The 12,436-nt window shown below is 42.1% G+C and overlaps 1 protein-coding gene and 2 non-coding genes across 3 annotated transcripts; all 3 read right to left on the reverse strand.

The window, feature by feature from the left end:
* Positions 1-2,617: 2,617 nt before the first annotated feature.
* On the reverse strand, positions 2,618-2,689 carry trnae-uuc (transfer RNA glutamic acid (anticodon UUC)). The gene has a single exon. It is a non-coding gene; the product is annotated as a tRNA-Glu (tRNA).
* Positions 2,690-4,591: 1,902 nt separating this feature from the next.
* Positions 4,592-4,673, reverse strand: trnas-aga (transfer RNA serine (anticodon AGA)). Its single transcript has one exon. It is a non-coding gene; the product is annotated as a tRNA-Ser (tRNA).
* Positions 4,674-7,453: 2,780 nt separating this feature from the next.
* LOC125446426 (probable G-protein coupled receptor 139) lies at positions 7,454-11,246 on the reverse strand. The gene is made up of 2 exons (XM_048519993.2): positions 11,108-11,246; positions 7,454-8,963 (listed from the first exon to the last, which is right to left on the reverse strand). The coding sequence occupies exons 1-2, from the start codon at positions 11,202-11,204 to the stop codon at positions 8,068-8,070; spliced, it is 993 nt and encodes a 330-aa protein (XP_048375950.2). The 5' UTR covers positions 11,205-11,246; the 3' UTR covers positions 7,454-8,067.
* Positions 11,247-12,436: the final 1,190 nt, after the last annotated feature.

Raw genomic sequence — 12,436 nt, forward strand, 5'->3', positions numbered from 1 at the left:
TGCTCCCCAGAGGAGCTCGAACAGTTCATCCACTTCACCAACACCTTCCACCCCAACCTTCAGTTCACCTGGGCCATCTCCAGCACATCCCTCACCTTCCTGGATCTCTCAGTCTCCATCTCAGGCAACCAGCTTGTAACTGATGTCCATTTCAAGCCCACCGACTCCCACAGCTACCTAGAATACACCTCCTCCCACCCACCCTCCTTCAAAAATTCCATCCCCTATTCCCAATTCCTCCGCCTCCGCTGCATCTGCTCCCACGATAAGACATTACATTCCCGCACATCCCAGATGTCCAAGTTCTTCAAGGACGGCAATTTTCCCCCCACAGTGATCGAAAATGCCCTTGACTGCGTCTCCCGTATTTCCCGCAACACATCCCTCACACCCCGCCCCCGCCACAACCGCTCAAAGAGGATCCCCCTCGTTCTCACACACCACCCTACCAACCTCCGGATACAACGCATCATGCTCCGACACTTCCACCATTTACAATCCGACCCCACCACCCAAGAGATTTTTCCATCCCCACCCCTGTCTGCTTTCCGGAGAGACCACTCTCTCCATGACTCCCTTGTTCGCTCCACACTGCCCTCCAACCCCACCACACCCGGCACCTTCCCCTGCAACTGCAGTAAATGCTACACTTGCCCCCACACCTTCTCCCTCACCCCTATCCCAGGCCCCAAGATGACATTCCACATTAAGCAGAGGTTCACCTGCACATCTGCCAATGTGGTATACTGCATCCACTGTACCCGGTGTGGCTTCCTCTACATTGGGGAAACCAAGCGGAGGCTTGGAGACCGCTTTGCAGAACACCTCCGCTCAGTTCGCAACAAACAACTGCACCTCCCAGTCGCAAACCATTTCCACTCCCCCTCCCATTCTTTAGATGACATGTCCATCATGGGCCTCCTGCAGTGCCACAATGATGCCACCTGAAGGTTGCAGGAACAGCAACTCATATTCCGCCTGGGAACCCTGCAGCCTAATGGTATCAATATGGACTTCACCAGTTTCAAAATCTCCCCTTCCCCAACTGCATCCCTAAACCAGCCCAGTTCGTCCCCTCCCCCCACTGCACCACACAACCAGCCCAGCTCTTCCCCCCCACCCACTGCATCCCAAAACCAGTCCAACCTGTCTCTGCCTCCCTAACCGGTTCTTCCTCTCACCCATCCCTTCCTCCCACCCCAAGCCGCACCCCCATCTACCTACTAACCTCATCCCACCTCCTTGACCTGTCCGTCATCCCTGGAATGACCTATCCCCTCCCTACCTCCCCACCTATACTCTCTCCACCTATCTTCTTTACTCTCCATCTTCGGTCCGCCTCCCCCTCTCTCCCTATTTATTCCAGTTCTCTCTCCCCATCCCCCTCTCTGATGAAGGGTCTAGGCCCGAAACGTCAGCTTTTGTGCTCCTGAGATGCTGCTTGGCCTGCTGTGTTCATCCCGCCTCACATTTTATTATCTTGGGATTCAGGGAGGTCATTAGCGGACTTACGGTGGAGGTCGGGGTCCCGAACTAGTGCCAAACCAAGTGTGAATTAAAAAATCAGGGAAAGTTTGGGGCGCGGTCACCGCCCGGGTGGGGGTCCTCTCCTCCAGGCCCGGGGTTCACCCACTTTCCAGAGCCGGAGGCAAAAAAGCCCAGCCTGTTGGTACGGACACTCCTGCAGAGGGAGAACACGGCGCCTGCGCGTCGCTCTCGTTCATTGGGAGTGTGGGGGTGGGGTTGGTCCTGTGACGTCATGGGTCGGGACGGTTCTCTCAGAAACATAAGTTGCTGGCAAAGCTCAGCAAGGCTGGCAGCATCTGTGTTGAAAAGTCAGAACTTTCGGGTCCTGTGATCCTTCCTTAGAACTCACACAGAAGCTCAGTCACTGGGCACTGTGTCGGGTTTGTTACAAATTTCTTTGAATTGCAGTTTCTGCAATATTAACAAAAGGCAAAATAATGGCTGAATGCGATAACCTTGAATGCAGAATACAAAAGACAGAATTTATGAGATGCTACAATTCAAGGTATGATTAGAACGCAGATGAATTGCTGTGCTTGTTCTCTGTACTGTTATCCAGCTATGTTTAGCTTTGTGCTTCAACTATACTAATCCCCGTGAACCCTTGGTTTATTCATGTTTTGGTTCCCCTCTAACCTTATTCATCCGTGTTTACCGTGAGTAACCCTCTCCAGTTTTCCCTGCACATCAATGTTCAGTCTGTTTGTCCCCGCATAACTCTGACCAGTTGTGCTCGTCCTCATATGCCCATTCACTGAGCTGCAATAACCCGTGCTTGAGTTTCCAACAAGCCAACAATCGCTTGAAGATACATGGAAGGAAATTCGTAAGCCTAATTACTTTGCAACAGTCATTTTCTCCTTTCTTTTTCATTTTCCTTCTGTTCTATTTTCCGGTTTGGGAACTCAAGTGAGAGAATGCTGCATTCACTCTTACTTCCTATTGACAACAAAAGGTTAACGATTTATTTCAGGCAGCTGTGTTTCGTTTTAAATTGACAGTTGTCGCTTTGTATTAATAATTGTAAAGTTCACTTTGTGTTAACATTTTAATCCAGCACGGCTTTCAGGGTTCGCAAAAACCCTACGTTTTCCCTGACCGGGAATCGAACCCGGGCCGCGGCGGTGAAAGCGCCGAATCCTAACCACTAGACCACCAGGGAACGTTGTTTGATTCGGACACCAACCAACCTGAAGATGAATAGGCAATTCTTATTTTTGTATAATGTATTTTGGGGTAAGACATGTAAATTCATTTCACGACTTCGATATTTAAAGAACTATTTGCATAGAACTGAATTCATTGTTTTATTTTCGACTGCATCCGACTTCATTCGAAACTTTTTTTTATTTAGTTCTCACGTTCGTTTCAAGGAAGGAAAAAAATGTCAGATCTAAACGACAGAATAAATATGTAACAGAAACGAAATTGCTGTAAAAGCTCAGCAGGTCTGGCAGCATCTGTGAAGTCGAAAAAGACAGAGTTAACGTTTCGGGTTTCAGAACCAGTCCTAACGAAGTGTCATCGGACCCGAAAGGTTAACTTTTTTTTGCCTTCACAGATGCCGCCAGACCTGCTGAGCTTTTCCCACAATTGTTTGCGTTACATGTTTATTCTATCGTTTACGAATGACAACGCAACCATGGTGAAGTACTTTCCAGAACAGAGTGCGTGCCGCGCTGTTTAAACAAAATGACCAGTGACCAGGAGTGTCAACAATCACGATAGATAGAGTTCGTCAGGGTGCGAGGCATTGTTAAATTATACATATAAGCACTGTGTAAGAAATAGATGCATTGCCTTGAGAGGCTAGAGATCGCAGAGGAACAACACGACTTACTGAATGCTTGCGAGCAAACACAAAGTTCAAAATGTGAGATAATAAAGTGTGAAGCTGGACGAACACAGCAGGCCAAGCAGCATCTTAGGAGCACAACAGCAACCGTTTCGGGCCTAGACCTTTCGTCAGAGAGGGGTCTAGGCCCGAGACGTCAGCTTTTATGCTCCTAAGATGCTGCTTGGCCTGCTGTGTTCATCCAGCTTCACACTTTATTACCTTGGATTCTCCAGCATCTGCAGTTCCCATTGTCACTGATCGAAATTCAAAACATGCTTCGGAAATCGTGTGGGCTATTCCGTTAACAGTTCGAAATTGATTTTCCCCCACCTCGTCGGCGTGAACTTCGCTGGCTGGTCAGCATTTATTGTCCGCTTCTGGCAGACCTTGGGAAGGCGATGATGGCGTATACAATGTAAAAGCAAAGCGATCATGTTGGAACATTAGTATCTATGATTTGACTTGAGATGAGGCATTGGTCTGAATTCTAATTACCGCGTTTCGCGAAGCACATTAGAAAGGCCAAAGTAGATGGTTCCTGAAAGGCTGCCAAATGTGATATACTTCACTAACGTAAGATGTTGGAAGATTTCAGGTCGTTCTACGTTGGACAGAAATGAGTAGATGATGCGTTGTTCTATGGTAGGCGGTTTCGGAGATAGCAAACAGTACAAATAGGTCAATAACTGGGGTTTGTGGATTTAGAGATATTGATTTTAAAAAAATGTAGAGAACAAGAGTACGGCGTTGCTTCAGCGTTTTTTGAGTATGGGATGCCTGAAATGGTGTAGATGTTGATTTAAATAGTTCTGTAATACAGATGGAAATGTACTTAAGGATGAAACAATTCTACGCACAGAAAAATGCACTGATACAAATGCACCTGAACACACCGGCAGCCACACATAACCACGCACAGAATAACTCACCAAGTCGCAGAGTTGTCGAGTTTCTGCAGCAGGAAAGGAGGCCCTAAGGTTCATCGTCTCCGTGCCTGTGATCAAATATCCATTTATTCTAACGGAGAGACAAGCGTGCAGGATCGCTGTCGTTAATTTGCGTCCGTACTATGCTGGCAGAATCATACAACACAAAAGGTCCATTGAATCTGCTGGCACTTCTTCTGGAGATGAATAAAAGTGAAGCAAATAACTCGTGTGGTGCAAGCTGTTGGGGATACTGCTGTTTCAATGAATTTGATTAAAAATACGTACAAGCAGTAGGCAACGTAGTCGGCAGGATTCGAACCTGCGCGGGGAAACCCCAATGGATTTCTAGTCCATCGCCTTAACCACTCGGCCACGACTACAAGCTGCAGTTGTTCGCCGCAAGTTCATCTGTGTCTACTTTTAAAAGTATTCTTGTTTCAGTTTTTTTCTCCATGAACAAATTCATAAGGGATTTTAAGTTTTTAAGAAGATTTGCGGAATATTTCATACGAAAGTGAAAATGAGTGTAGCTCCATTGAGACCAATTGAGCGAAAGAGCATTCATTCACCTAAAGTGTCAACGTTAGCCTTCGTTCAAGCAATGTCCTTGAATTTTTTGCGTCTTTTTGTTTCCTTTTTAAAATTTAATGAATTACAAGTAATGCCCGTTAGTGTCCGTGCAACAGCAACAAAAGGAAAAGGTAGGTAAAGATGGAAGAGATTGAATGAAAATGGAGTTGAACGTGGGCGAATTGCCCTCCAACTTCCGCACCTGTCATAGTACAGTGTAGGTGAGGGAAGAGGTCAGTTTTCCGATGGGATATCACAGCATTTTACTGTTCCAGGACCAAACAACTGACGGCATTAAACTTTGTGAGATACAGACGATGGAAGCGAAACCATGATGGTTTTCTGACTGACTGCTTTGCACCAGGACGGGGTAAGATTGATGCGAAAAACTATCCTTCTCAGTCACTTTGCTCGCCTGAGGCCGCCAGTGAGAGAGCAGATGTTTGATCTGCTAAAATTAAGTCGAATTTACCTTTATTGCTCTCTGTTCGTGATATATCTCAGAAACCATCAGACGGTGCAGTTAGTTCTAATTCTAGAATTTCTTACTAACGCAAAACAAAAGCTCCATAAAAATTTGATAATAAGAAGCCTGAAGAAATTTTATCAAACCACCTCTCCGTTGAGGATCTGAAGACCGCTCCCTGGCGTGACGGGCGGGGATTCTAGCTACTGCACTAACGAAAATATTGGCGACATATAGCTCATTCAAGCCATACAAAAGAAGACAAAACACGAATGGTCTGTTGCTCTTTTAATTTTTAAATGGAATGTTTTAATAGGAGCAGAATAACAATTTACAGAAAGAAGATGGAGGGCTGATGACGGAGTTAAGCCGTACGTAGTGTCCAGGGACAAAATTGGTAAAGGAGGTCTACTTTCACCTTCGTAGCAGCTAGTTTGGTGTAGGTAATTAGGATGATATTTGTCTAACTGCAGTGTCTGTTAGTTTACTGTATGTGAGAAGAAAGCTTGAATTTCCAGATGTCTTAATGAGACAACATCATCTCTAGGAAAGGGAATGACTTAATGTCAGAAGGGAAGGGATTCATGTTTAGATACAGAGAGTAGGTGGCGGTTTGGATTGACGGAAGTCTCATTGATTCAAGGTATGTGATCCGAGAATTTTACTGCTTCAGAATGCCAGTGCACCTTTATTGTTGGTCAAGAGGTGTGAATATTATTAATTAACTCGTCCGAAGATCTGCTGGTGCTAGGTTTCAAGAACTTAATGAGTTAAGTTGCGTTCAAAATTGACGAAGAAAGAAGCGATTTTTTTTGCATTAAACTAAAGAACTGCATCAAGTGGCAGGGTATCACTTGCCGGAAGGAGATTTTGCGAAATGTTGGGGATTCGTTATGATGAGGTTAAGGTGGGGTAAGGGTGAAGGCAAGTGAGAATTGTCTTTTCCCTCGAGAGTTTAGTAGGATAATTAGAGAAAGAGTTAGAGTCGAAGAATTAAAGAAAGAATTGGATAGCAGAACTGAGAGATGTGTATTAGCGCATTAAAGGGCGAGTTTGATTGAGGATATTTAGTTGAGAGCTGAAAAGAGGACGTTGAGACAGGAGTCAATTTCGAAGCACCAACAAGAATCTTTAAGCCTTAACACGCAAAGGAGTGACGGGCTGATATGTGTTGAATTTCGGCATCATAGCATACTTCGTTTTTATGGGGGGGGTTGGGCGGGGGGCAGTTTGGGGGATGGTGCTGAGACAGACTGTGAGACAACACTCCCAAATTGAGTACAAACCCTCAGATATTCAGGATGAACAAGGCTTTGTTGGTAGAATATGGGAATGAAAAGGTGGCAGTCATATATTTAAGATCGTATTATAGCCCCCAGTCAGTGGGCAATTTAGGAGCATATTGAATTCACAGATTGAAATCAATTCACAAAGGCATGTAAACAAATATTAATAGGATAATTATATCAGGAGATGTGACTATTCCAATATTAATTGAGATAATCATAGCATAAAATATTTCTTGAAATATATCCAGGAGAGTTTTTTTTGCGTGTGACCATGTAAATAGTCGTAAAGTGATTGTGCCCTTCTGTGTGAAATGTGAAGGGCATTCTTCTATGAAAGAAGCACTGAAAACAATAATGTATCAGTGAGATTGATGCTGATAGGGAAGGTCATACAGTGAAGTAACTGCATTAAACATAACGTGCTTGGAATGTTTACAAGACTAGTGAAAGTTCGTAGTTTGCCCGCAGATAATGTTATCTATTTCGTAGATACAAGCTTGCTGTGAGCAATTGCATTAGTTACTGGACTGCAAGGTGCTTTCAGGTATTCTACAGCCTCCTTTACAGGTCTGCAGGGAATGGGAAAGAAATCATTTTCAGAAAATAAAAAAAAAGTACGTTTACGGAAATTATCAATGAATCAGAATTTGCCTTAATTCCATATTGACTCACCACACATCACCTACTTCACTGCATCCAATTTGCTTGAAGACTTTCGTTGTTACCTTCAAATGTTGAGATCGATTGAAGACCAAGAACTAACGTATGTCTTTGTCACTGACACAAAATAACGGCTTGTATATATAAGTTTACTCATGATGCTAATAACTTTTCAATATGTTTGGTTCTGACTGATGGTGAATTTGAAACCTACAGGTTTCCATTCAATTACTAATGAGCAGAATGAAAGAATGAAGCTGAAATAAGTTGGTTAAAACCCTCAGCTCATATTATCAGCTTCTAATGTGTCTGATTTTGTTATACAACATTCCCATTGAAAAAGACTTTTTAAAAAAAATTGCCTTTCCATTCGTCTCTCCGTACATTACCAAGTAGTGTGGAAGTATGCAATGATACTCATCATCTCAATTCCCTGAGAGAGTAATAAATAAAGAAACCACACTGAAACTAACAATTGAAGTACTGTGCATGTCCCTGTGTTTTTATTAAATTAAAACGTTTACCCTAAAAATTGTGGCTTGTAAACATATTATTAAGTCTTTGGCAGCAGAAACTGCCAGGGTGATAGTGTTCTGGTTAATTGTTTCCTGTTGTTTATAAGTGTGGTAGGTTGATTCCACATTTTCAGACTTTAGATATACCTTTTACAATACACAATTGTTTCTTTTTCCCAGTGATTGTGTTAGTACTGATTTTGTCAGTGATATGTAGGAGACAGGGTAGTTCTTCAAAATAAAGGCAATACCTCTGTAGGAAATTCGGTACATTTCATAAGTTAATGGCTTTTCTAATCAAGAAAAATGGATATTTCATGGCTTTTTTCATTTGATCTCTAAACTTCGTCTGAGTTACAACATATATGCAAGTGTTTGTGCAGCAACTCAGGAGCTGCATCATGAAGCCCAACTCTTGCACAAAATACGGGAGATATATAGACCTATAACCCATCTCCCACATTCGACTCCATATAGAATACACCATAAACATAGACCATAACAGTATGAAATTTCCCGAGATTACAAAGAGTAAAATCATGGATTTTCTTCTGCTTTCCATCTGTGGGTCTTTGGGACTATTGTTATGATTTCTAAGTCTCTTGCGTGCTTTGCTGGCCACAACAATGTATTTGACAGTTAAAACATTCAGTAGCAGAATTAAAATAAAGGGGACAAAGGGAGTGAGAATGTGGTGCAGTAATTCAATTGTTCCCCAAATCCGTGATTGTAGAACATGCATTTTTACTTCACAAAACCAGGGTGCATTGCTAAGCCAATATTGACCCGTGAACATGAAATACCAGACAACATTCTTTAAACAGCTAAGAATAGTCACTGCTCCTAGAATAATAATCACTGTTTTCTGCCTGCAGTACTTAGTTGTCAGTTTCTGGTAACAAATAGCTATGAATCGATCCATGGTAAATGTGACAGTGAACCAGATGGAACAATCTGTGACTGCATAGAGAAGCACAGCATGAATATTGCACAGAGGTAATGAATACATAAAAATAAACTGCTCTTCATAAACAATTGGAATCTGTCTCAATATCACATCGATGATTACAACAAACATATCGGCTGCTGCCATGGCGACCAGATAACAAGTAATGCACTTTGAAAGACCACACTTGCCATGGATCAGGATGAAAATCGTCAGTATGTTCACTGCAAAGAAGAACATTAATAGGAAATTATACATGATTGTCTGAGAATATTATCAGTTTGAGACCCCCACTGAGCTTCACAAATTTATTAATTTATTCAACAATTTATTAAACTTATCGTTCAGTTAGGATTCTGCACTGGCTGCCTCACAGCACCAGGGATCCAGGTTTGATTCCACTCTCAGGATTCCTTGTCTATGTGGGTTTCCTCTAGGTGCTCTGGATTCTTCATACAGTCCAATGATGTGCAGATCAGATGGACTGGCCATGTAAATTGCCCACAAACAACTCTGTAACCAATTATTCTAATATTTACAGTCTCTCATGCATCCAGCTATTAATACTTGTCCACCACTAAACACTACAATGCAGGAAAATGCACCACAGAAATCCCCATGCTCAAAGAATGATGATATCAGTAAGCCGGTGCAAGCCATACATATGAACCAGTTCCAACAATCTTCAGCAGAATGTCCTCTGGATGGCACATTTATCATTGATGGCAACTTTCCTCCAATTCAGTTTATGTGTTTTCAATTGCAAAGGCTACTGGCTCTAACCACTTCCCTGTAATTGTAAAGAACACTTTTTCTTTCTGCGATATCTGCTGTGTGTTCTTGAACAGCTACAACACTAGGAATTACGGGATGGCATATGGTTTGTGCACAAATTACCAAATCAGTACACGAGTCTCATATTATTAATCAGTAACGTGATAGATAGAGTAATCAGTTGGGCTGCTATGTACAAATTGCTTATTAATAATCCATGCACGGTGTTTAATTGCAGTCTGTCTGGGTCACTCAGCTGTGAGCAGTATTGAAGCTTTGTTCAAAATGGAAAAAAAAACTTTAAATTCCAGGAGTGACATGAGAATGAATGCCTTTGGCAATAAGGTGCTTTTTAACTGAATGCAGCATTGAGGAAGAATAGCAAAACTGGGCTCAATATGAACGTTAGAGAGGTTTCCCTGTTGGTTGTTCACATGTAAAAACTCCAACTCTACGTCATCCGCAGCAGTTTAGCAATGTAAATATTCTCAATTCAATCAGCCCAGCGATGACATTACAAGCCTCACAAGCAGGGGGTATTTAAACCCACACCTCCTGCCTTAGAGTTGGAGATATTACCACTGTGTCACAAGGGTTGAATTTCGCCGTATCAATGTTTGTAATAAGCCTATTCAAGGGCAATATCACACTCCTCTAGATCAGGTGGGACTTGGTCGCAGGGCTGCTGTTTTAGATGAAGAGACTACTACTATGCTATATCAATCATCAGAAAGGACATTTCCTCCAAAATAAAATCAAAAGTCAGGATGTTCCCTAATGGTTGTAACGCTTCAAAAGCTGTAGCTTATTATGTTCAATGTAGTATAGCCTAGACAATATACAGCTTTGAAGTACGAGTGCAATGCAATGAGCATCTCCACAAGACAGAATCTAACATTATCCCATGGCATTCAATTGGGTTATAATTTCTGAATCCCCCATTACCAACATCATGAGTATTACCAATGGCGAGCATGAATTGTACGAGATGAATAAACACTGCAGCTGCAAGAATGTCTAAAATACTAGGTTTGCAACAGGAAGAAATCTAGTTCACACCTCCTCAAAACCTGTCTACCTGCAAAAAAACCCTGAAAGTCAGGAGGGTGATGGAGTATGCCTCACTTCCTCAGGCAGCTGCACTAATCCGCAACAATCTCACTGTTATCTAGTACAAAGCAACTCACATTATTGATACCAAATGCACAAATATTCACGCACTTTATCATCGATGCTCAGCAGAATCAACTTGTGCAATCCAAAAGATTCACTACAGAAGTTCATCAATGTCCCACAGATAGGACCTTGCAAATAAACAACACCTACCACTTCGAAAGGCAGGGGTCGGCAGTATGTGGGGACATTACCCCTTGCAAGTCCTGGAACTCGCCCCCTAACTACATGTACCTACAACAAATGGACTGCAGTGGCTCAATAAGGCAACTCACCAACACCTTCACAAGGGGAACTAGTGATCAGAAATATATGTTGTCCCGGTAAAGGATGCCTGTATCCTATGAACGACTTACAGAGAGAAAAAAAAATCTCTATAATGACATAAAACGACAAGTTGCTGAAAGGTGTAGATACTTACTAGGAATAGTAATAGCAGCGAGTAGGGGATAATAGATCTTCTCTGCTTTGAAGAGGAAAATATATATTTGGAACTCGAATAGATATCTTTTCTCCATTTGCGCTCACACTCTCTCTGCACCTGCAGATGCCTGTTTGTTCCAGAGATGCTGCTTGACTAAAATTACATTACAAAACACTCACAAATGATTCTCTTATTAATGAAATAAAAGTTCTCTAGGGACACTGCAGTGTCTACGGAGAATGACATTAATTACACTAACTGAAAAAAAACTTCACATATTCCCTTTGACGTGACCGTATCGAGGAGGAATAAGAGTAGGTTTCTTAGCCATTCAAGCTTGCTCCACCATTCAATAAGCTCATAAGTGATCTGAGTTTAATCTCTACGCTGTATCGCTGCATGTCATCAATAATTTACTACTCCCTTGGTAATCAAGAATAGGTACACACGTTTTTAAAAATATTTTAAAAATCATTTCGAGAACGGGAATCACAAATAACCACAAATCGCTGAAGAAAAAACGAGAGTTCCCCATTCCTGTTTTAAGTCAGTGACACCTTATTTTAAACTAATACCCGAATTCTAGAGTCTCCCACAAGAGGAAATATTTTTTCAACATCCAAATGGCCAAGCCTGCTCAGGATGTTGGATGTTTCTATTTAGTCATCGCTGAGTCTTCTAAATCCCTAAATTCTAAATTCGCCTGTCTAGCCTTTATTCGGAAGGCAATCTATTCATTCCAGTCATGAAGAATTCTTCTCTGAACTGCTTCCACTGCACTGACATCCTATTGTACACACAGTGAATGTTAATGCACGCAGAACTCCAGGTCCAGTCTGACCAATGTCCTTCATAACTGAAAAATAGCTTCCTCAGCTAATGCATTCAATTTGGGCCTTTCAGCCGTCAAGACTGAGGCAACCTACCCACTCTAATGCCTCTTCCCAGAACTTGGATTATCACCTTTACTATTATAACGTATAAACTGCTGATTTATGTACATTTTTTGAAGTTGTGAGACTTGCCATTTCTACTGCCATTCCAGGTGGTGCATTTCAAAATTCTACTAACCTTCGAGGAAAAAAAGTGGCTCAAATCCTCCTAACTTTTAGATTATACCTCAATGTTAATGATTTTTCATTTAAGAGGAATTACTATTTTCTATCCAACCTGTCCATGACCCTCATAATCTTCTATACCTCAATCATGCACACGCCCCTAACGTTCTGTCTTGTTAAAAACAAAACAGGGTTACCGAGCGTCTCTATATAACTGAAATGGTCCAACACAAAATACATTCTAGTAAATCTCCTCTGCAAACCGTAC

This window comes from Stegostoma tigrinum, chromosome 34 (genome assembly GCF_030684315.1).
Source record: "Stegostoma tigrinum isolate sSteTig4 chromosome 34, sSteTig4.hap1, whole genome shotgun sequence".
Classification (NCBI taxonomy): domain Eukaryota; kingdom Metazoa; phylum Chordata; class Chondrichthyes; order Orectolobiformes; family Stegostomatidae; genus Stegostoma; species Stegostoma tigrinum.